The 25,027-nt window shown below is 44.3% G+C and overlaps 3 protein-coding genes across 9 annotated transcripts in view; 1 reads left to right on the forward strand and 2 right to left on the reverse strand.

Moving 5' to 3' along the window:
• GABA-B-R2 (gamma-aminobutyric acid type B receptor subunit 2) overlaps positions 1–14,773 on the reverse strand; it is a 63,769-nt gene extending 48,996 nt beyond the window's left edge. The window contains exon 1 of one of the 2 annotated variants that reach the window (XM_076688448.1): positions 13,997–14,773. The gene's annotated coding sequence lies outside the window, so the exon portion shown is untranslated. The remainder of the gene's footprint in view (positions 1–13,996) is intronic. The other variant, XM_034325777.2, reaches the window with a different exon arrangement.
• A 2,500-nt stretch (positions 14,774–17,273) lies between these two features.
• On the forward strand, positions 17,274–19,876 carry LOC117605022 (glucose dehydrogenase [FAD, quinone]). The gene is made up of 5 exons (XM_076688449.1): positions 17,274–18,101; positions 18,171–18,526; positions 18,620–18,973; positions 19,039–19,418; positions 19,483–19,876. The coding sequence occupies exons 1-5, from the start codon at positions 17,524–17,526 to the stop codon at positions 19,837–19,839; spliced, it is 2,025 nt and encodes a 674-aa protein (XP_076544564.1). The 5' UTR covers positions 17,274–17,523; the 3' UTR covers positions 19,840–19,876.
• A 120-nt stretch (positions 19,877–19,996) lies between these two features.
• LOC117605025 (uncharacterized) lies at positions 19,997–24,907 on the reverse strand. 6 transcript variants are annotated; one of them, XM_076688450.1, is made up of 9 exons: positions 24,561–24,907; positions 22,400–23,079; positions 22,074–22,202; positions 21,245–21,385; positions 20,991–21,119; positions 20,659–20,919; positions 20,498–20,593; positions 20,345–20,416; positions 19,997–20,245 (listed from the first exon to the last, which is right to left on the reverse strand). In XM_076688450.1, the coding sequence occupies exons 2-9, from the start codon at positions 22,551–22,553 to the stop codon at positions 20,166–20,168; spliced, it is 1,062 nt and encodes a 353-aa protein (XP_076544565.1). In that variant the 5' UTR covers positions 22,554–23,079; positions 24,561–24,907; the 3' UTR covers positions 19,997–20,165. The 6 variants fall into 6 exon arrangements, with proteins under 6 accessions (XP_076544565.1, XP_034181683.2, XP_034181685.2 ...); XM_034325792.2 differs by having other exon boundaries at positions 22,400–23,007; positions 24,561–24,612; XM_034325794.2 differs by having other exon boundaries at positions 22,400–22,880; positions 24,561–24,603.
• Between the last annotated feature and the right edge of the window lie 120 nt (positions 24,908–25,027).

The raw sequence follows: 25,027 nt of genomic DNA on the forward strand, positions 1-25,027 counted from the left end.
TAATAACAGAAACACGTGGAAGGTGTTTCTTATCATTTGCACCTGCGTTAATTTAGTGCACCGACACGTTACCGAATACAGACCTGACGTGTAAGTTCTTGCGGTCGGGATGGTCAAACGGAGCGCAGGTAATTAGCTACTGTTACAGAGTTAATTACGCAAAGAGGTAATTAACAAACGATCCAGGGAGGTAATGGTGGAACGGGAAATGCTCGAATGATTTTTCGTTAGCTTTCGTCTGAAATTTTCCAACTTTTTTTTCGCGTGTAAGTGGTGCCTCCCTATCTGACCAATTAGCTGTTTTCCGACTCTACTTTCTTCCACTATTCCGCCAGTCTCCTTTGCCCGGTTACCTCGCGTTTTTAATAGCTTCTTTAATAATTCAGCTCACTTTTTCGTAGCCCTTTCTCATCTTTTTCTTTCGAAACTCGCAGCGGTCGAGTTCCTTTGCTAGTTTCTTTAAAAGCTTCTTCCTCGTTTGTAACGGTACACTCGATTCCCTTGTCCTTCTCGGCAAATTCACCCTCTTGCCAGAGTTTACTCTATCTCGTCGTTGAGAACATTTCGACCGCTCTTTTCTTTTTTTTTTTCTCCCTTTCGTCCCCGTTTTTGACGCGCTCGTCTTACCACGAAGATTCTTACAGTCAAGTTTGTTTGGATTAAGAAACGACATTCGTTGGTAAAGTTACGTCTGAAAAGTAGACGCTTCATATTCAACAGATGGAAGCAGAGCTTTTCAGAAGACAGCTGCAACGCAGCCGTGCTTTAATCGATTCAACTTTGACAATAACGCTCGATCATCGTTAGAGCGGAAAGCAAGGTTGTTCGAGGGTGGTTATAATAGAATTTCGCAAAGAGATTTTGCCGTTCTTTCTACCGCTAACTCGTTTCCAGCTAATTTTTTCCGTTTGCTTTTCTTATCGCAAACGAGATTCCCCGGGCCCTTGTCAGTTTCTCCGTCCCTACTTTTTCCCTTTTCTTCCGACAAATCTTCGTTCCCAGTTGAATCGACTACCGTAACGCGACCAGTTTCTTTCGTTTTATCTTCCCGGGAAGAAATCGTAGGACAACAAGATCCGTGTCGTATACGTTGGACATTGGGTTCGTTCGCCTTTAGGGAATCTTTCGGTAGCTTTAATTCGGGACTGCTTTCTCCACCTTCCATCGCCGAAACTTTTATCCTTTGACCCTCACGAGTTTCGAAAGAACGGAAATCGTTGCTTAAACGCAGTTAATTTCCGGGAAAGGGATTTCTCGGCTGATCCGTCAACGTTTAACGAGTTTGCCTCGTGTAATGTTGGCTCGACCAATAACTGTTAACGAACGCAATCGATCGAGAAGGAGGTAGAATCGTTTAGGCCCGAGATCCAGGGATGAAGATCGGCAGAGGATACGAGATAAGCCTTGCTGGTGGATCGATAACCCAGTTGGTCGGCCGACTGGCTTCAGAAGGACCACCGATTTACACCCAACGGTCAGAGAGTCAGCTTGATGGACCGTGTCAGTCTGTCAGGTTTCGAAGTAGCATTGGTTAACGTCCAACATTCGGGCGTTGATAGGGTTAACCAGCTGTAACTTCAGAGAAGGTGCACTCGGACGATTCTCCTCTCGGTTCTTGCGCTTTCAATCGGTTAATTGATCGTCATCGCGATCGAAACGCGAGATTCCCTTTTATGACAAGAAAATTCGGTGAAAAATACGGCCCGAGATATTTCAATAGCTGGAAAAATTACTCGGTATTTTCACGTCGCTGCTGGCGTCGTTGATGAAAAAAGGGAAGAATACAGTCGGCGTGTCGCGATAGAATTTATTAAAACGTCCCGGGAATTTTAATAAATATTCTCGGCTACTTCAAAAGTGTCGCGACAATTTTACTTGCGAGTTTGATTAAAAACAAATCGCAAATTGGAACGTACGAATTGATAGGGGGTGGAAAATTGGATTATACGTAACGCGGACTCTCCTTTTTCTCGTTCCTCGGTTGAAATATTAACGCGAAGGATACGGTTGCGGGTGGATCGATCAGTTTCGCGAGGCGACGTTTTCGTCTTAATAAACGCAATACGCGATTCGTTGTTGAAGTAAACGCGGCAAATATTCGACTTCCTTTGGCGAACTTCAACGAGGGTAAATTGTCGTTGTTAATGTCCCTGGGTGGGAATGGCGTGGCGCGAAAGAGTCACGCCATCGGGAAAGAAAGGAAAACGAAATAGGGGAAGGTAGGGCAGGGCTGTTACTCTTACTTTCGACGAAAGTCGACGCGACGAAGGGTGGCTGGTGAAAGGAACACAGGCGAAGGAAAAGGTAGGCGAATGAAAGAGGCAAATAGTCTGGTCTAGCAGTGGAAGTAATAAAGTCTCATACAGTATTCATCGGTGGCCATGTCGCGACAAGGTTGGGCCTTGGCATAGTAACATAATTCTGGTTGGTTGTATCGCAACCAGCTACTAGCTAGTAACACGCTAGCCGTTGGTGACCGTGAGTCTCGGCCTGGAATAATCGGCGGTTGTGCGCCGCTGACGTCGGCTGTTGATAGCGAGTACGCTAGCGTGTTTCCTTCGGTTCATCGCTTGATCGATGGACTTTACTTTCGAGTCGAGAAGGTCGTTCGCTTTCACCTTATGGGGCAAACTACCGTGGAACACGAAGAAACATCGAAAGTGCTAGGCCGGGTTTAAACTCGCGTGCCGATAACACTGCCACCCTTCTTGACGCCATCGACTCTCCTCTCTTCTCCTCTCCTCTTTTTAAACGCGTGCCGAAGAAAAATTGCAATCGTTACGTTTCCTCTACGTCCGAATAAGAACGTTTCATCTTCCATTTCGACGAGTCTTTGCCAATCTGTTGGCATTGGGCGCAAATGTACATACGTTTAGCCGGTTGATCGACGTTACGGATGAGTCGCGAGAAACTGGATCAGCTTGCTCCGGGGTTAGGCGTTCTACTTTTCGAGTGGGGAAACGACGACGCAAGAACCGGTGAAAGCAGTTGTTTTCCGTTCGAAATGCGACCACTCGTTCGCATTGTTTCCACCCTGCGGTGAAGCTGAATTGCGACATTCAAGTGAAACATCGAAAACGTTTAAACGTTTACCGTTAACGCGGTTCAAGATTCTAGAACACGTGTTTTCGTTTTTCACCAATTTCCTGATCCACCAGAAAGAAAAAGAGAATGAAAGAAAGATAGTAGCTAATTGGAACGTCGACCGGATGCGCTTTCTTCCATATCTCTTCAGGTTTATCCTTTATTTTCTGCCCCTAATGATCGAACGTGGAAATGTTAAAGTAGTCGGTTCAGCGGCCGAAATGCTAGCATTCGTACAGATTTAGCAACGTTAAAGCATTCTTTAATGGAAGGTTCGTGTTTTCCTTCTGCACGGTTCCCCATTTTTCCGGGGTGTTCGCGACGCGTGGTAAAACTGTCGTTACGGAGGAAGCACTTTAATAAAAAAGAAGTATTGTTCGATTTTACGCGAAATGGATTTGAAAAAATAATGATCTTTCAGAGACAATCATCGATTGTTTGCCATTTACTTTAGCAACGTAGCCATAGGATATATTCGAACAAAGTTGCGTTCAAAGTTTCATCGAGCTAATTCGAAGCCCTTAATCCCCTCGACAATAATAATTTGTACGGTCTTCCGATATTAGCAAGAAACTTGTAGTTTTCCAGCATCGACGGCGAACTTCGTCGATCGCCGGAGGCTAGGTGAAATCGATGGGTAAAGAAGATGCAAAAATTCAGTGGAACGCATCGATCATTCTGTCGGGCGCATTTTCGTATTACCCTCGGCAAGAATGTGTCATTAAAGTTAGTGGTGGTCGTTGGGTTTGTTTCTTTTTCAACCGCAACAGATCGATTACCCTCGCAGTAGTAGATGTCAAGCATTATACCGAAACTATCTCACCGGCTTCGTTAACCTTTCCTCTTAACGAATCCGTCGGAGCTCTTTATTGAAAAAATTCTCCCTCCCCGAGTGTGCCGAGGTCCGAGCAAACAAACGCTTTACAGACAACAATGGTTACCGAGAGATGTCTTTTTCTTCTTAATACAAAATGTCTCGTTGAAAGGATCGGTCGCAACGTTTGTCGGGCTATCAGTTCGTACGAAATACGAGAGAAAAGATCGGATCGTCGATAAAACGGTCCTTTTAAAGTTCCACGGTCTCGAAAGCAATTAACCGAATCGAGTCGATCTTGTTCGATCGACGTCAAAACGCGGTTCGCGGATGCCCTTTTCCCTTCGTTTACCCTGCTGAAAACGTGATGTTTCTTCGAAAAGGTGGAAAACGTTTAAACGCGTCTACGATTGAATCGTCGAATTTGCAGGGGAATCGAATTAGATGGTTTAACTGGAGGACGGGATTGATAAAAGAGCCCTCCGAATTGAAGGCTGGTCGGCTTCTCGGCCGGTGAAATATTCAGATGCACGGACCCGGAGTCGATTAACGGACACAGCCGGGGATTAAAGTGGCTCGAAAAGGATGGCAGCGAAATGATGGGGAGGAAGGTTGAGTCGCGTGCTAAATTCGAACGTTCTGCTACGTAAATGTTGACAGAGCCTGGTAACGTATGGCGCGGACACACGCGAAGAGTGGATGATCGATAATCAAGTGCACGAATATACGTCCTAGACGAAATATACATAATGCATACGTCTGTGACGATGTTCACCGCGAAGGTCACGTTTATCAGAAAACAAAGCGTTCGCCCCTTGAACTGGAACACTGGAACGTAAGTACACTGTGAAAACACGAAACCCCTTTCACCCCTCTATCCTCTTCTACCTAACCCTTGCGAGATACATTTTTGACACCTTCGTTTTCCTGCTTCGCTGGCTGATTTTAATTTCAAATCCGGCGAACAACAACATTTCGTCAAATATTAACGTTTATTCCAATCGAAACGATGGACAAAGTTCTATCGAGTTCCATCCACTATAACGACACGTTATCGAGCATTCTTGGTGGCGAAGGATCCTGTAAAAAAAAATTCAATTCTCAAGTATCTCGTTTGATTAATGGACTATCGTCCGCGTCAGTTTAGAATAGTACGTTCATAAATCTTTCTCGTGTATGCACCGTTAAATACGTATCGAATGATCGTGTAAAATCCATGGAGGAAACTGATGGCAGCGTTGAATGGGCGCTGGGTGTAAAGGGACGAGAAAAGAAGCGTATCGGTGTTTACGAGACGGGTTACGATCCGACAAACACGGACAGATAATAAGACAGGTGTAGGTATGTTGGAAAGTTTCGATTCGTCGGACGTAAAAATGGGCCGGATGGTGAGAATTCCGAGGGAACGAGATTGTCGAGTACAGCGAACGTGCTGGAAATCCAGGCAAGTATTGAATCTTGCAGCACGGAGGTCGGCTTACTCGAGTAGGCCACGTGGGAAACCGAGCTCATCGTGTCACGTACCTGCTCAGGGTAATAACGTACAATTCGCTTCAAATAATAAAACGCGTCAACTATCGTCGAATCATCCTGATTTAACGTACCGGATCAAATCCTTTCGAACGTATCTCCGTCGGTCAATCGACCGCGCGGGTCCGCTCGATACTCGACGAGATGTTGAAAAATCTTTCTCTTGTCATAATATACGAACAGGTACGATCGAATATTTAAATCCAATTACGAATATTCCGTAACGATGCTGCGTGAACAATATCGAAGGAACGATTTGAATTTCATTGGACATGAATTAATTAACTCGTACAATGAAACTTCATGGGTTTAATTAAACCCGCTTTCGTGTCGTTCTAATTTCATCCAAGAACGACGGTGGGTAACGTAATGTATTCCTATATTATACGAAAATATTGATGAACGTAGGAGCTGGTTATTCGATTCGTCGTTCCTTTTTCGGCCGTCGCGCCGATTGGTGCCTACTTAAAAAAAAAAAAAAAAAAAAAAAAAATAGAGAGAAAACAAGGGTTGAACACCTCTCGTGAAGTTTTCCACGCGCAAATATTTGACATTGCGCTTCTTGTCGTTCGCAAACAAGTCGTTAAAGTGGATGTATGGTAATTCGTGTTCGAAAACCCTCTTCGTATTTCCTTCGATTTCGCGTTTTTGCAAAAGGGCGTTCGCGACATTTAAAGAAAAAGAAACGCGGACCAGACTTGGTGAATATGCAGCTGAACGCAATTTCGTATGCTTTAAAGTCGTTTGACTCGTTTAAAAATCATTTGGCTACGAATGGTTTTCGTTTAATTCAAACGGCAAGACATTGGAGCGTCGATCTAGATGAGAAGCTTGCATCGCGCACGGTGTTTCTTCCAGTTAGTGGTTTATCGCGACGAGCATCTGCTAATTCAAAGCGATTCACCCGTTTCCTTTGGCACGCGTTCTATATATATAGGTCTACACAAACGTGGATGCGTATCAGCCAGTGTGTATACAGTGTGTACGTAGTTCGAAAAGCATCCGTAGGATACCGAGATCATTCTCATTTGCTCCGTTAATACCATTTCAAAGGGGCAAATAGAGCGGTCTCTTTAGAGCTACGAGTAAATAACGTCGGGAGCAAAGAAAAGATTGCTCGAGTATCGAATGGACACTTTATAGACACGGTAAACTTGAGCGCGATCAAAAACTCCTGGTTACCCGCTCTTTGATCGGATAGAAATTTAACGCGAACAGTCGCGATCCGCTTCACGCATTCTAATATTTCAGTCACCGAACAAAAGGTGTCCCCGACAGGCGTCAATTTTTATGAAATTTCGATACGAAGTCTGAAAATCGTGAAAATATTTGACGTGGGTTCTTTGTAGATCGTATTGAAATTTCAAAGGAACAGTCGCAGTCTGTTCGGTGCATTACCGTTCTTTGAACTTCCTAGTGCTTTAGTTATCAGGAAAAGAGGCAGTTTTCCGACAGACGACGATTTTTATGAAATTTCGGTACGACGCGAAAACTCGTGAAAATATTTTCGACGCTGCTCTTCTAACCCTTTAAACCGAACAAATCTGTGTTACCTGCGAATATTCTGTATCGCGACGAGATTAAGCTGACGCGATTCATTAAACGTTCACAATGGTGTGTGTGCGTTGAAAGCTGAATTGTCGCGTGGTCGCGTCGAAACGCGCGATGATTGACGATGCCCATTCCGTGCATCGTGTTGTTTCATCGACGTTCGATGATTTCCATCGAACGGAAAACCGACAATGCAACCGTGCGGATTTCTTTCTTCTTCTTTCTTCCACTTTTTTCATATTCACGATCAGTCGAATATCGCACGGCGCGGCGAGTCGGCTTCGAACAAACCAAAGAACTTTGCGACACCCGAAGTCGGCGTTTGTCACTGTCTACCTAACACCGAGTTATGAATAATGAAGCCTGAATCGCTGCATCCCTGAACACTTTTGCAAAGTTAGAATCGCCTATCGCCTGGGCCGCGCTAACGAGACGCATTCGTCTCTGGCGAGTAATGATTTAAAAGGGGTCTAAAGTCTAAACGTCGCGTTCATCTTCCACGATATTTTAGCGAACCCCCTTTTCCGCGAGATGGTTCCTTTACTTTCAATTAATTTCTCGAAGCTCGTAAAGACTCTTACCGATCGAACGATAAATCAATTTCCCTCTTTTATTAATATCCACTGTATATTTCGCTCGGCGAAAGAACAATACCGCTAGAACGGCGTTTCAATCTCGAAGACGGAAGCGGAGATTCGATTATCCAGGTTAGCTTAGAGGAGAATGAAGAAGTACGATTCGAGAGGACAGGAGAACGAATCGCCAAGATCTAGGTTAAAAATAATTTTATGCATAGACTTTGCTGGATTACACTTCTAACGTACGACCAACAGCTCGAACGACGAAACAATAAAAGTTGAGCTTCTGTGCGAAGTCTTGCGCTCGTTGACAGCTTTGAAATAGCAGGGCGTGCCGAGCAAATTGTGTCAACGGGAATCAACGGGATACCTGGCTGTCTCTTTACAAACACTCTCCGTGAATTCGTTCAACCTTGTCATTTTCCTCGTGCAATGGTTTGAAATTGTCAAAAACCGTGTATCGTATACCGATTCCGATATTTCAATGAAAGATTTGTGTTCGATACGGGCCGAAAATATTGCTCCGCGTGCTCGGCAAACAAAACATATATTGGTAATCGCGACACGTTCCGTTCTTGCATTCCGTACGCGAATAATCGACAGCGAGCCTAATCTCGTCGATTTATGACACTTCGACGTCAATAAACGCGTTTTCTCTTTCCATTTTCCGATTCGACGTTTGTATAACGAACCGTACGATCGTCCTGTGTGTTCCTTTCGCAGCCCAGAAAACTCGACAATGGCTAAACCTGAAAATTAGCCATTCTGATCAGGGATTCTTGAAGCGTTCAACGTTTCGAATCGATCAGAACGGTATTGTTCGACAAATCGTTCGACATTGTGGCGGTTGGTTAATCTTCGATTCGTGTGGCTGAAATTTCTCTAAAATCGAAACGGCAATGTAACAAAGGAAAAGCGTTTCATGGGCGATCGAAATGATAATTGGAAAACGAAGAAGAAATAGCTAAAGTAAACAGGGATTCGAGGGTGTACCGAGTCAGCAAACGATCCCTTCGTATTTTTTTCAGTATCGATTTAACTACAATAGGTGCTCGAATTGAATCGCTACGTTTCGCGTAGCCGAATCACTTGAAACTCTAATAACTGTTACCGTTTAATTGCTTTCGAGCCAGTTAATGAATTTTAATCTGCTCGTTGGATAACGTTAGTTTTTACCAAATCGTGAAAGTTTTCGTACATAAAACAAACGAATTGGTGGTACTCGAAATGGGAGGATAGGGGTGCGTCGACTTTTTCAAAAGTTCTTTACGATTTTCCGAGATCTATGATTCTTTTCGAGCACTCGCTCGAATTGTTCATTACCGGAATGGAGGCGTGTGGGGAGTTGGAGGTGACTTATCCGCAAAGTTACGCACGCGTTTTCGACTTTTCTCGAGGGTTTGAACAGATAGCACTGGTAAACTTCTGGTACTCGAACATATCCGGGACCCGCAGCTCCGGGATCATTAATTAAATTTCATTATTTTCGGAATAAGACCGCGTACCGGCCTCCGGATAAAAGTTAGTCGCGCTCGTATAAATGGCGAACCGCGTTTCAACGAACCAGTTTCGTTTCCATGCATCAGAGAAGGGTATTATTTTGCGAAAAATAGCAACGCATCAACGCGGTGCGCGTATCGATTCCATTCGCTTTCAAAATCATTGTTCGACGTTAAACATTGTTCGTTAGTAAAATTGGTCGTTCGTTTCGTGTACATTGTCAAGATAAAAGCGCGCATCCGCTGGAATTCGTAATGTAAATTGAACCGGCGAAGATGGATGACACGTAAGAGTATATCGCTTGCGTTTGTTACGTATTCACGATGCGCCCCGCGTTTTTCATTTTTATTTTCTCCAGCAGAAACGCTCGGATTCCTTTCCCTAAAGTGTTTTCGCTACTTGTGCCGTTTTTGAAGAGGCTTTCCGTTTCTTCTCGCGACTTCTTCTTCTTCTTCCGTCGAAGCCTCGCGGCGCGAGTCCGTTCGCCGCGACGCCTCGACTCGCGACTTTTCCTTTGCTTACTCGAAGAAAAAGAAACCCACTTTGCGACCGAGTGCTCGATGCACAATTTACTTTATACCATTCAACGGGAGACGGTTGTTGTTTCCTTTACTCCTGTCGCGAAGTCGAACCGATTCAAAGGTAGTTCAAGCTTTTAAGCTAGCCCGGAGAAAATCCTTCGTCTCCTGCCCGGAGCATTATTTCGCAGAGTCTTCTACGATCGTGAAACTGTAGATAAAAAGTGTAATGGTAACCGGTGGCTCCTGTGTAGCAACCTTCAAAGTTTCTCTTGGAATTAGAGAGAGCTAGGTTCCTTGGTTAGTTCATGTCCGCGGTCGGATGCGTGTTTGTTGTTGGCACTTTGTGAGCAGAGAATGAAACGTTCGTTCCTCTGCCTTCCTATCCTTTGGGCTTCGATAAAGCTAGTAAACTCGTCACAAGTTTCACCCTAGTTTGCCCATCTCCAGATTTCTTGCAATCTTTTCCTCCTCTCCGTAACTTCCTCTTCCATTCCTTCCCCGACCCGTTGCCCTCGTTTTTCCTCCAGCCACGGTTCAACCGGATCGAAAATTTATCAAAAGGAGTGTCTCGTCTCTGACCAGTTTTCCCGTAACTGGTAGGATAGCACAAAGAACGCCCATCGCTTACTCCCACGATCGCTTCCGGTATACACAAAGTTAATTTCCACGTTAATTTCTCACGATATCGTTATTCCACGTTAGAAATCATCTCGGATGGCCCGTGTAAAGAAGCCGGATACCGTCGGGAGATCGAGATTTCCGGGTCCAATATAGCGGGAGGTGTGCTGAGAGTAAGGATATCGGTGGACAAGTTTCTCTATGACAGTCGAACGAAGGAAATTGTAATAGGGCATGTAAACGGAAGAAGTTGAAGCGTAAAGAGAGATAGAGAGAAGAGAATCGGTGTTTGAAGAGAGAATCGACGCCGACGACATTTAACGACACGTCGCGTCAATAGGGTAGGGTACGCGTAGCCCTGATATTGTGTTACACAAGCGTAGTATCGACATCGACACGCGGCCAAGCTTCGCTTCGAGGAGAAAATGGTCGGAGGAAAGGCTGGAGAGCACCAACACCAACTTCGCCATTAACGCTCTTTGTCAGGACCAGTATGCCATCCACCTCGCGACCTCTTTCCGCGCTTCCAACCAGACCAGAGAACCTACCACGGAATTCACAGGAATTCCGATGCCCTCGGTACAGATTGCGTCAGTTAATTTTCATTTGACCAGGGGGAAAAAATATCAAGTCCGTGCTCCGCATCGAGATCACGGAATCGGAAAAGAGAAATTTCATTTCGATTCCGTTACGATTCGAAACGTACCCGATCGGACGTGCCTTTTAATTTCCCTTCCGCTCGACACGATAAACAAGCTTGCTTGCCATTTCCGATCCATTCGCCGAATAAGCAGCGGCAATTAGCGTATTCGTTAACAAATCCGTAAATAATTTCTACGTCGGAGCCGCGCGCGATGAAAACGAACCGACCGGAATAAAGGGAGATCGTTCGTTTACAGAGGGATACGGGCGGAAGCTGGTGTTTTGCATATGCTGATACGAAGCTTCGATATTTCTATGGTGGAAAAGTGTGCAAATAACGGGCGTCGAGGCTTGTTAAAAAGCGCAAGATCGCGGAGAGGAAGGAAACGCGTCGCATCCGACGCGGAAAATTGGAAAGTGCCGGCGCTGTCGACTTGACGTCGGAGCTGACGATTTGTAAATAAAAAAGCTTCGGGCACCAACTATTTGCCGGTGGCTTCCATTCACCGTGTATGACAGTTGACGTCACGTTTCCAAACGTAATCAGACGATGCAACTTTTCCTTTGTCACTGCTCGATGGATCGAAACTAACGAAAGGTTTTCGAACGCGAATCTACGACACCTGTGAAAAACAAAGCTGATAGGAAAAATGGAAAATGCGAATAGGAGTTTGATATTCGGGTCGACGATCGAGAAAGAGCCAAATGCGTTGCGATTCCGGGAAAAAGGAAAAGTGAGAGAATAAATTTGGCAAATTGAAGGAATAAGGGCAAAAGACGGAGGCTAACGTTGAAGTGGCGTCGATACGGCGACCCGAATTCTCGGTATGGAAAAAAAGAAAGGGGAAAATCAAAAAGGCAAAGAGTCGTTGCAAATCAGGGGACCGAATGCTCGCCGACACCGCTACGTGAACCCACAGAACCGTTCCATTGTTCATGCTCGAACAATGCTGTCTTTGTCGCGATGTGATTAAGCTCTGAATAAATTTTCTATTACGTTGTTCTACACCGAGCTTTCCTCCGTTTTCAAATACTCGTTTTCATTCCCCGTACTCGGTCGTGCTTTCGATTCGTTCGCTGAAATGCCAGACGCGAATGGAACCAACGCGAGAAGCTCGTTCGAATTAACCAAAGGTTTCTCATTGCTTCCTCTTCCTTCCCGATTCTCCGATTGCGAAACGGCAAGTAATTCCGCGAAACTTTTATAATTGAAAAATAATCAAATTTTTATCTTTCCGTGGAACAGTATCGTGGAACAATAGAACAGTTACGAGGAAATAACCGCATCGGTCCGTAATTTCTAACTCGGCTATCGAACCGTTCGCTAATTACAGTTAACTAAAAGAGAATTTCACGCTTTTGCAACTGCGTTAACCCGGGCAGAGAAGCTCAACGCGTTAAGCACACAACGAGCATAGAGTTAAAAGTGATCGTAATTATCGAAATTTAAAGGTAGTTAAAAATTTCACTTCGTATTCAAAAGTTGCTACCTAACTGAAATTCGGTTTACCGAATAATTCCTTGAAAACCGTAATAACTAAGTTGTAAGGGAAAGTACATTTAGTAAATGTAACAGCAATTTGGGAATTACGGAAAGCACGAACAGAGTACGCGGCGTGAAATATAGTTAGGTTGAAATTTTGAGCTTGCTGCCTTTGCAACTACCAGGAATCCGGTATTAATTCTTTCGTGTAGGATATCTTACATATGCCGCAAGGAATTCACGATGCCGAGACCTCGTGTTCCACATATCCGCACATACCGCACCGTCAGTCTGCAAGCTGTGCTTTGTAATTTCATCCTTTCGCTGTCTTTTAACCCGTTCACGGTAACTTTGTTTTAGCTAGTGTCCGATGCACAGAACACGCGATATCTTTGATCGATTCGATGAAACCGGATTTGATAGCCGCTCGAAAGGTAGCCGAATAAAAATTTCATCGGATAAATAATTTTTCGTGTGAAAGATAGATGAGATCTCTGAAAAGTTTGATCGTACATCGCGGCCTTTGGACGACGAAACGGATCGAATCGTGGTTCTCGTTAAATCGGGGCCAAACAAAAATAAATTGACGTCCACTTAACCGGTGAACGTTGATGAAATATTTGATAGGTTGATTTTTGTAAAGAGAAATGTCGTGTAACGATGCTGCGCGCGTTGTTAACCGAATGAAACAAAAGTTTTCCGTGTACGGTAATTAATGATTGAGCTCGTCATTTCACGGTGGGTACGGTGTATGCATTTCGAGTTGCATCGCAACCACGCTCTTCTCGTTGCAGTGTAGAGCACTCGGGCAAAACCATTGCACGGTATAAAGGTATAAAGGTATACTTAACCGCATCCACGTACCGCGCCTTCTGAATAATACAATTCGTGCTTTACAGTCACGATACAGGGCAACATTACGTACTATTACCTTTCTGAAGAGCCGTTGCGAAGGTAAATACAACACCGAGCCCTCCTAGACGCGTTACGCGAAACCTTGAATCGAGGTTACAGTCGAGGTCGAGATCGGTCGATTAATGATACTCCCTTGAAACGTACAATGTATGTTTGCAACTTTATTTTTTTTTTTTTTCACTCTGTTCCACTTGCTTCGTTGCTAATTTTAGCCCGTTGTTATTTATCACGGATACTCGTTAATTCCTGAGACCTGCTTTCCACTTTCCACCTAACCCAGACTTCTGGCAGCTATCGAAGGAGAAGCGTGTCGTTTGAAAAACAGAATTGGTCGAAAGGTCACGTATCGAGAGTTTATGGGCTAGCCTTCGAGGGTTCTCTACGTGTACCGTGAGTAAACAGAATGATCCACTCGAAAGAAAAAGGAGCGACAGGGAGAAAGTAGAGAAAATTCGAAGACACGCGAGACTGGCTTTTAATCCGAACTTAAGTTTGTACACGTGAGTACACGATGGTTCTTTTGCTCGATGTTTGCGTGTCAAATGTTGCCCGGCCGTGTAATAAAGATTTCTGATAGATTTCGCAAAAAGTTTCGTGTCCCAGCTGAAAATTTATATAAGTGTACGCGTGCGAACCTTTGTAACCGTTTATTTATTTAACGAAGGAAACACATAGATGAGCTCTCGACTCCCACGCAGGTAAGAGCTGAATATAAGACGACATAACGAAGGGAGAGAAAAAAGAAACGAAGACCGCGTACCTGACAACATGTAATCCTTTGTTACTGTTCTCTCTTCCCTCCGGAGGCATTTATCTGCATTATCTTCCCGGCGGACTTCTCGTAGCGAAAACGTCTGATAAACTGGTTGCCACCCCCATCACGAACTAGCTACCGATCCTCGTGATAGCATCCACTAAGAATACACTGTACACTTTCTCCGCGGGAGAGAAAAGAAATCCTCTCTATTTCTCTCTTCCTCTTCTTCTCGTTTACCCTGATCGCATCGGACGTTCCTTTTACCACCAGCTTCCAAGCAGATCGAAGGGGGAACCGTGTGAAATGGTGACGGATTACCGCGCGACAGCGGGACGAAAGGGAAATTTCGAATGGAAATGGTGAATAAGCGAAAGAAGAAGGTGGTGTTAGGAAAGGAAAAAAAAAAAGCGAAAGACGGGGACCAGCGGTCAGTGACGGCGGTCGATAGGTGGTGACTTTCCACGTCGTCTGTTACGGCCACGTTCGTGGAACCCGGCTCAAAAGACTCGATTTAGATGAATTGAAGTGTAAAAATGGAAAAGAGAGATGGGGATAGGCGGAGCAGCAGAGACGAAAAACCGAACGTTCCGCGGCGGTGGAGGATGAAACGCGACGACCAGTCACGTTCGCCGGATGCAGCGCGAATGGAGGGTTGGTCTTGCGCGGCAGCGCGCTCGCGCGGTCATCCGGTAAACTGACAGGCCACCCCTGAAAGACCTCCGAACTGCCAGCCTCCCCATCCCGCCCTTCTTAGGGCTGCGCGCGCGACCGAATTCGCTCTCTTGCCCTGCTGTTGCTGCTGCTGCTGCTGCTGCTGCTGCTGCTGCCTCCACTGCCTCCACTGCCTCCACCATCGTCGATGCGCTCTACTTCCCCGTACAGAGTGTCGATGCCCATTCGATACTCTTCTCCTCTTCCAACCTTTCCAACAGCTCTATCCTATAGGGCAAGCTAGTAGTTCAGTCACGATTTTAGTCAGACACATTTTTACAACATCGACTGATGCCACTAGTTGAGCTGGATTCGTTTAATTGTTCTAAGTTTAAGGTTCCTCGGATGTTATTTAAACTATCTGTAATAAATTATTGATAACCCGGTTAGAAACAACTCAGCGTGTAGGGGATGAAAAGTTCCATCGTACCTACCATGACCTCGCGTACCAACGATTCTGACTAAAAGATCTTCCACTTAACTTTGCAAGTTATTCTTCTTGACAACTTCAGTCGTTTGCGAGGAAACGAGTTTTTTAGTAGATTTTCAAAATTGTTTGGCAACTGATGAACTCAAGCCGGAAGTTTCTAAAGCTTTCGTAGGGAGGATAGAGAGATCGGCTGACTTTCTTACCGGGGATTCCTTGCTAAAGTTGTAATGCACAATTACTTTTTTATGTTCTTAAAGTAAAACAGACAGGGAGGTGCGATCCTAGAGCGAATAATGGAAAAATTAAGCAGACATTTGAATCTGAAACTTACTAAATTTTACTTTTAAATTGACGATTACAAATTTTCCAACTAATTTATAATTTATATCCATTACGCTTCTATATTCGGCATTATAATGCATCTATGGTATTAAAAGTGATAAAAATGATAAAAGCAGTTACAGTTAGGGGTTGATGCGCTCCGGAAACGATACTGCCATCGCCGTCTAGTGATGAGATGCGAAACTATGATTAAAATATCGGGGAATTTGCGGTTATTCAATCGAAGAAAAGTTGCTGCGAAATATTAATATTACTTAACAATTTGTATCTTAAAAAATTATTCCCCATTTACTCTCTTGGAATCTAAAATCTAAAATCTGTTTTTTATTTTTTGGAAATCAGTTAAAATCAATACGTAGCCGAAAAGTTATTAAAGTAATTGTTTGACTAACTTGTATTCTCAAACTTATATTTTAAAAATACTGCCATGAGTTAAAAAATTTTTTTAATTCGTTACCAGCGCTATCTGTACAAAAGTGGCTGAAACTATTCAACGACTTACCGATCGATTTTCCGAAGCAAGGGCACACCGGTGCCATTTATCAGGAAATTGTCAACGCTACTCAACAATTATTTTATTTTAAACGCCGTAAAACGCTCTTTGTTCTTAGCGACATTGTTGCAAATACACAAATCCCGAATTTATCGATTTGCAACATTTCTGCGAACCCTGCAATCGCGCTTTCGTCTTTATAAAATCCTAACGATATAACTCGTAAAGTTCTTGTAGTTATAAAGAGATTTTTTGCATCATTCTCTTCATTTATGGTTCCTCATCATAAGTGTAAATGGCATTTAAACTGAGCGTATGTAAAGAATCAAATGTCGCGTCCTTCTGTTTCATACGATCGGCAAATATTTTGCAATTACTTCACTAGTTACTGACGTAATATACAAGACGACGCCCTACTTTTGTACAAGTACTTAATACTTAATACCACAACTTTGGTAGTTACATGATCTGTAAATCTTCACACTGTCCTCATTTTTAATGTCTATTATTCACGGACATATCGATCTTTGATTCAAAACCACGCACGTTCAATTGTTTTTCATTTACTATAAAATATTCAAACAAAAAATGATTCCTGATTCAATAAAAAAAGAAATAAAAAGAAATAAAAACATAATGGATAGGTAGCGATAAACCTTGTTACATAAATTTTGTGTCAATAACGTGTTAATCGTTACGCTAACAACTGTGCTTCGCATCGTTCCATTAACGCGTGGATCTAACGAGTCCCACTTTTATCCATACAACTTCGTAACATTGTAGCATAAATTAATTTTACTTTCACTCCTTCGATCGTAAGAAAATAATGACATTGATTCTACATTTACACATAAACAGACCTTGATCTACCTATTTATTAATATTTTCATTCATTGCCAGTAATTATCTTATTCTTGGATCATGTTGGATCACGGACAGTATCTTCCAGAGAATTATGAAAACGAGACAAATTAAAATCTCATGAATGATAAACATATTTATACGCATATGTTCCGATCGGATAATTTAATAATTAACAGAGCATTGATCCTGTTTAACTGAACCTCCACGTGTGCCATTGACACTGACAGTGAATTTCGAATGACGGTACACGAAAATTTCGCCAACGGGCCATAAAAGTTGCATTCGTTAATATTGGATTATCGATCGGCTCTTTTGCCAAGCGTTCACGTTCATCATTGATATTCGCCTCGTATCCAAGTTTCATTCTGTTTGCGTCACGGGACCTTGGTCGTATAGACGGTATCAAGAATTCCAGCTGTCTTTGCTAGCCGACACCAATCGCGTCGAGTGATTTCGTTACTTCGAAACGAAATCTCGAGTCACAAAGGTCGGGAGAGCCGGGGACGATGGGAGTCCATGAAGCTTCCCGCGCACCTTTGGCTAGATTTGTCTCGGAGTCGAGCAAGTCGATCGATCGTGGAATCGTGTTCGCGTCAGGATCTCTGAATCGTCGGTGTCTAACAGTGTCCGGTGTATTTCGTTAAATCTCACCCTCTTCCGCAGGCGTGTGTTCGTTCAATTCGAACCACGATGTTCAGATCGGTAGCGACTGTCTTGTTCGTATCTCAGGTGCAATGTATTCTCCCGCCTGCCATCCTGGAGACGATATATCAATTCGTTTTCCCTTTCTGGACAACGTCCTACGACTTGGTTCCGGACGAGAGGATCCCGTCCATTGAGTACGATTTTATCGTGATAGGTGCCGGTTCAGCGGGCTCCGTGGTGACCAATCGTTTAACGGAGAACCCAGAGTGGAAGGTGTTGCTGTTAGAAGAGGGTAAAGATGAGATATTCCTCACAGACATACCCCTGTTGGCCTCGATTCTGCACATCACGGATTATGCTCGATGGCAGAGAAGCGAACCGAGGCCCCAGAATCCGGACGGTAGCGGTGGTTATTGTCTGTCGATGAACGACGGTCGTTGCAACATGTTCGGGGGTAAAGCGGTCGGTGGCACCTCGGTGGTGAATTTCATGATATATTCCAGGGGATCGCCGAGAGATTACGATAACTGGGTCGCGCAAGGCAATCCTGGATGGAGTTATCGAGAGATACTGCCATACTTTACGAAGTCCGAAAATTGTAGACTCCTGGATCAAGACGTTAGGTAATAGGAAAGCTTTCGATTTCGACGCTCCTCCTCTGTTTCGCGATATGACACAGATTTTCTCGTCAGATTTCATGGCCACGGAGGATACCTGGACGTCACGACTGCTCCATACAGCTCGCCACTGAAAGAATGCTTTCTCCGTGCCGGCGATGAATTGGGATATGATGTAATCGATTACAATTCGGACAGGCTGATCGGTTTCTCCTCGGTACAGGTTCATCTACGAAACGGTCACAGGGTCAGTGCCAATAAAGCGTTCTTGAGGCCTATCCGCGATAGACCGAATTTCCATCTGTCGAAATTATCGAAAGTGACGAGGATCGCGATAAATCGAAATACGAAAACCGCGGTGGGCGTGGAATTCGTTAAAAATGGGCAAAAGCTGTTCGTTTCCGCCCGGAAAGAAGTGATACTTTCAGCAGGTGACTTTTCAATATTCTATCAAAGAGATTTTAGGTACGCTATTCCAGTTGCGTCTGCATCTCTGATTCGTATATCTACTCATGTTTATTCAGGCACGTTGAATTCGCCGCAGCTATTGATGTTGTCCGGGATAGGATCCAAAGTGCATTTGCAGTCGCTGGACATCGAGGCGATCGAGGATCTTCCGGTCGGATACAATCTACAAGATCACGTCAGCATGTCGGCATTGACGTTTCTCGTGAACGAGAGCGTGACCATCGTCGAGCCTCGCCTCGCATCGAATTTGGCCAATACATTCGATTATTTCGCGAAGGGAACGGGTCCTCTGACCGTCCCGGGTGGGGCCGAATGTCTAGCCTTTCTCAATACCAAACGAGATCAGCCGAACAAAGAAAAGAAATCGCGATCAAATAAGTCTTTCTCGAAGGGACGTGGCAATAAACCAGGTGACGTTCGCGATTCATTTCAAATTATAATGAATCTATGATCGTGAATATTTATACTCTTTCAGCGTCTTACTCTCCGAACGTCACTTCGATCGTCGTGAATTCAGATAAGTTGAAATCGTTTTTCAACCCGGCTTTGGATAACGCGAAAACGAAAGGAATCGACGTACCCGATATCGAATTGGTTCTTGGAATAAGCGCTCTAACCGGAGACATATCGGGCAGTTTCAGAGGACTCCTTGGTCTGACGGATGAATTTTACAAAGAGGTGTTCGGTGATTACCTAGGTTTCGACGCGTTCTCCATCGTCCCGGTACTTCTACAACCAAAAAGTAGAGGAAGAGTCAGTTTGAGGAGCTCTGATCCGTTCGATCAACCCATTTTCGAGATAAATTACTATGATCACGAAGAGGATCTCAGAACTATGGTTCGAGGCATTAAGAAGGTTGCTACTTACGTTTGTAACTTTCTTTCGGTACGGTATCACTCTTATAACAATACTCTTTCAGGCTATAGAAATCGCATCGACCAAAGCGTTTAAACGATTTAACGCGACTCTACTGCCGGTGGCCTTTCCAGGATGCAAGGCTGTTCCATTTAACAGTGATTCCTATTGGGTTTGCGTTGCTCGCCATGTGACCACGACTCTGGGTCATTTCGTAGGTACGTGTAGGATGGCCCCGAGAGAGAAATCGGGCGTGGTGGACCATAGGTTACGGGTACACGGAATTAACGGTCTGAGAGTGGTGGATGCTAGTATAATGCCGACCATAGTAAGTGGTCACACAAACGCGCCTGCTTATATGATCGCTGAAAAGGCCGCGGATATGATCAAAGAGGACTGGAATCTCCTTGATTCATCTTAAAATTCTTTCCAAAACAAATATATTTTTGTACAAATTCATTAATGTCTATTTAAAATATCGTTGATTCGTTAGGTAGCAGTATTACAATTATTATTTATATTAATTCGCGTTTAAACGATCGCAAATAAATATCAACTTCTAAAACGATTAATCTGGTAAAAAAAAAAAAAAAGAAAAAATGGATCCATCTTTGGTAGCGATGCGCCTGCTCTATCTGCACTGACTTATTTACAATGAAAGAAGTGGTTATAAAATTCTGACGGTCGGATAAAGATACAAGCAAGCGTAACAATAATTTAAACGATTATCTCCTAGTTGTCCGGTGTTTAAAGTATCACGACACTGATTAACACCACGACAGGCAGGATTCGAGAAATTTGTCGCCAGGATGTGATACTCGTTGCGGCTGCAAATTAATTACGCGATTTAAAAGAAAGATTAAGCAGTCCCAGAGAAACTCTGATCGAATAATAAAAGGAAAAGGAGAAAAATAATGAAGAATTACCGTTCTCGCTGTAACGAATACAGTGGCGCGAGTCCTCGGTCATTGTGTAATCGGTGGCGCAAACGCAAATGCCTACAAAAACATACATCGTTCTCGATCAAGAAAAACCATTCCTTAATGTCTCTTTCGAGGGTAATTCCAGCTAAAACGTACCGTCGACGCAATCAACGTTCATCACTTCGATCGAACTGGAATCCTTGTACGAGTCGGTGATGCATTCCATGTGACTCAAGCATCGTTCGTTCAATCCTAAAACACGAGATTCTTTGTTAATCGAATTTCTTTCGTTCAATTACAGACGCGAAAGTACTGACTGGTATCCCTTAGACAGATCGAACCACGTTGGTGCCAATTGTCGACGCAGATGCACGTGCCGTTAGGTCCGCACTTGGAGTTTTCTAGGAATATCTGGCACTGAGAGTCCTCTTGACACGGATCCCCGACCGAATTTGCGGCGTTCAGGCACTGCTTGCCATCGTTCGACAGCACGTGATCCACTTTGCACATGCAAATCTCGATGCATCTGGAATTCTCGGTGACGCACTCGAAATCGTGCGAACACCTCTCGTTCAGTTCTAACGAATCACCCGAGACAATTAGATTCTTCCAATTTCGAAGAAGTTCAAATTCGAAGGAAATATTTTACCGGCACTGGGTATGCACCCGTCGTTTTGTGGATTCGGGTGAGATTTCAATGTGCAGGCACAAAATCCTGTCACGCAATAGCTGTCCCTGATGTAGCAGTTGTGATGCGACTGGCAGATCTGACCAAGACCTGAAAAACGACGAAACGGAAATGTTCAACCACCTTGTTCCCCCGGGTCTTATAATTACCGACAAGTAGAGCGAGTTGTGGCGTGAAACACGAACTGTCCGTAGGATATGTAGGTATAGACTCACCGACCGACTCGTAACACCTTCCTTCAACGTAGTGCGAACCTTCGGAACATTGACAGATATTTTGTCGGCACTCGGAATACGGGGCAAAGGTGACGCGACACTGGATGTCCGTTATGCAGGGATCCCCGATAGCTCTCGCCACTGTAAAGAAAATGTCTCTCGTTATTAGAACGAAAATTCCTCCAAGTTTCTGCCGGTAAATTTTATTCCCGTGGGAACGTCCGGGAAATATGTACGACTGATTTTCGTCGAGAGACGAACGACACGGTCGAAGAGACGGCAGGCCGTGAGAAAGGGACGACGAGGAACACGAGCGGAGGAAGATCTCCGTGGAATCACGTTTCCGAGGTCGCCGACACCGATTCTAACTCACCGACAACGATGATTAATCGGGCCCTTTCTGGAGCACGAACGGCTCCCTTCGTTCGACGAAATGAACACGAAAGAAATTCTCTCACGGCCAAGTTTACGTTCGCTCCGTTGTAATTGTCGGAGTAGCCAGGACGCGTAGTTTCGCCGGGCTTGGATCGATTCACGACGCAGATTAAAGGGTCGCTAACGAGAAAATTACCGCCGGTGAATTTTCGTAAACATTCGTCACATCGTCCGGAGGAGAGTGTTAAAAAAAGGAGCTACCACTATGCGGAACTAGTTAATTGAACGATTGAGTCATCGGTGTGACTCGACGATTTTCGTATCGAAACAAGGTTGGTGATCTTTTTAACCAGCCAAAACGACTGCTTTCAATTTTCTCGTTTTAACTAAACTTTCTAGTGTTAAACGCGCACATAGGAAAGGATTCCTGAAAGTAAAGAAAGAGACGTATTACCTTTCAAACACTCCACTAGCCGTCGATTCCTATAGACGATATAATTGTCTTTGCACAAACAGGCTTCCTGGTTCCAGCAATAAGCGTTCTGCATGCAATCGTCGTCGTATCGGCACTTTGCCAAGGTCTCTGAAAAATGTACGTTTCTCTTTTTTGAATTACCCGAATTACATTCTATCTTTTCAAAAACGATACTCGTAGATTTTGTAACATCGCAAGCAATTCTCGTCCACCTACGATCGAACGCGCGCGTTCTACTTAATTTTCGACGAATATTCGAGGATAGCGATCGAACGATGCACGTTTTAGGTATCGCATATACGTACGAAGAGGTGGTGTTCGGTCGTTGCATCGCAACCAGGAGGACGCCGAGGATGGGTACGATGATTGATCGTTGAGGTAGGAGATGGTCGCGCAGACGGTGACAGGCACGAGGACCAGTAGCCTCGAGAACCCGACCACCGTCCTGCTTCGCGTCATCCTCGTGCCGCGGATGGAACCTCGTCCTCTCGGTGTTCCATCGACCGATCTCGTCCAGTACTCGTCATTCCCGAGGACGATCCGTTGCTGCTCGCTTGTCCGGCTAGTCGCTGCGGCCAGTTTCACCTTCCCCGGAAGGTCTACGATCTTCTCTCTGCTCTGTTGTTAGCGTTACGCAACGATACTACGCTCAGCCTCGCTCTATCGACGCGCGTCACGTCAGATTCGATGGCATTGTTGCGGTCACACTTGGTCGCTTCGTACACCCACGCTCAACGATTATCGCGAAAGATCGACCGGTACCGATTAATTCTTCCTCCTCGCGCACTATGATAAATTCGAAGGTCTCCGTTCAACTGTTTCGAGATAGAAATAAACTCGATTTCGTTGCCATTGTTACTACAGTTGGCCGGGTTTATCGATCGCCTTCGAACTGGGTTAAAACGCGGTCGCCCTAATATCGATCAAGTTCAAAGCTTTCAATTAGTAACCCGTATTTCCCGTTACTTAGATACCTTGTTAATCTCTACGAAAGAATAGCGCGGGAATCAGCGCGCTACATAGATATACCTGCACAGGTGTACCTAAGTAACGCGATACTAAAAGTGTTAAATAGATTACACTGCGAATACGTGTTAAATCAACGATACAACCTTCGATGAGAATTAACTTTAATTAAACAATCGTAGAGATATCTTTGGAGCAAGAACAATAGTTTAGCGTTCTTAAAATAGACAGCAGCGTAATCAATCTTATTTCTTTCCCTCGTAATTACGGACGACCAGTTTTCGACTGGATCGATCGTCAAGTTTACCGTGCTCCGGTTCCATAGTTTCGGTTTGTTACGCAACAAAAGCTGGTACGTACCGACACAGAAGGTGTCGGTGTACTACGTATTGCGTCCAACTCGTTTCCATTGTCACCTCGTGATATTTAACCTTTGTAACGTGGAACGTCACGGTAACCGAGAGATTTCAATGCGCGTAATTTTGCCAGACAGTGTACTAGGTGTAGTAGGTACCATTTTCGATTCGTAGTCTTCGTTTACTATCGCGTTTAATCGTGCTGAGTCAACGAGAGTAAATCTTACTCGGTCGAAGAGTCACTGTTGGAATGATTTCGTAACTTGTACGTGTCATCGTTCGGTGCTATTGTTATCGATAATTTACTTACTGCCAAGCTTAAGGTAAGACGTTTAAATGAAATTCATCCCGTCCGCGTAGAATTGTCTGTGTTAAACAGGGAAAGAGGGATAGGGAGAGATTCGGTGCCATTCGAAGGGTTAAAGTCCCTCCGCATTGTTTCCACGTCTCGTCTGACTTTATAATGGAGTTCGCGCAATGCCAAGCTTTGTTTAAGGCGTATGACTGCGATTCATCCGGCAGAGAACAGAGCGTTAGAGCGAACTATCAGACGATGGTAGGGAACGATCTCCCTTGTTCTTTAATTATGCGCGCAGCTCCAAGCCGACATTCGCCTAACTGTGAGAACCAACAGCGTAGATCCGGCCTCCCCGTGTTTCCCCACGAAACCGAAGAAAGGATCACTCGGTCATGAAGCAACGAACCACCTCGAGTCTTTCCTTATAAATTCACCTGTCTGACACTCCCGAGATATTATCAGTCAAGAAATTTCAACTAGACTAAAAAATTTATCAATTTTCCACGTTGTTCCTTGTTCTTTTTATATCTACACGATTACTCGTTGAATTATCTGATTCGATGAAATCTTTCCATCTTCCAAAACGCACGTGGTGATACGGAAACAAATGCTATCGCGATCATTTATAAAATACCTCCACGACTGAGGAGGATCATCTTTGAAAGTGAAATTTTCAAAAATCCTCGAAATAGTGGACGATTTAAAAAAAAAAACAACTTAAGCGTCGATCGTATCGCGTTACAATTAGTGTTTTCTAAATTCGAACGAGGAGGAACGTAATTTCGATAGATAAAACCGCGATAATTATAAGTAAAAAATAAAATCGGAAATGATTGCGAGACTCACGTCTAAGGAGCAGATGCTCGTGCTGTCCGTGCGCGGCGACGACTGCACTCCGCACGACGAGCCAGAGACCGATCGACAGCGCAACACCTCCCATCGGCACACGATCCACCAAGCCCGCCATCTTCGCCGTTTTTTCGTACCTTCTTCCCGGTATATTTCACTTTATTTCACCTTTTCCTTACGATTCGTTGCCAGGAAATTCACGAATACGTTGCTCCGTCGAGTCACGCCTAGTTTATGATCGGCTTAACGTTTCTTAACCGGCCATATCTAATCAGTAGCGAAGCGTTGATAAGTTCACTGGCAGTGCAGCGAACCACTCGTTCACTCGATCGCCACTAAAATCACGTCTCGTTCGCGTCAGAAATATGTGTCACCAGGAATTTTAAATTCATGATTAATACATCGGTGAAAACGCTGACGGTGTTTGGCTCAGGTAAATCAAGCCCGCTTTGGCGCGAGTTTCA

The sequence above is a fragment of the Osmia lignaria genome, chromosome 5, assembly GCF_051020975.1.
Source record: "Osmia lignaria lignaria isolate PbOS001 chromosome 5, iyOsmLign1, whole genome shotgun sequence".
NCBI classification, from domain to species: Eukaryota; Metazoa; Arthropoda; class Insecta; order Hymenoptera; family Megachilidae; genus Osmia; species Osmia lignaria.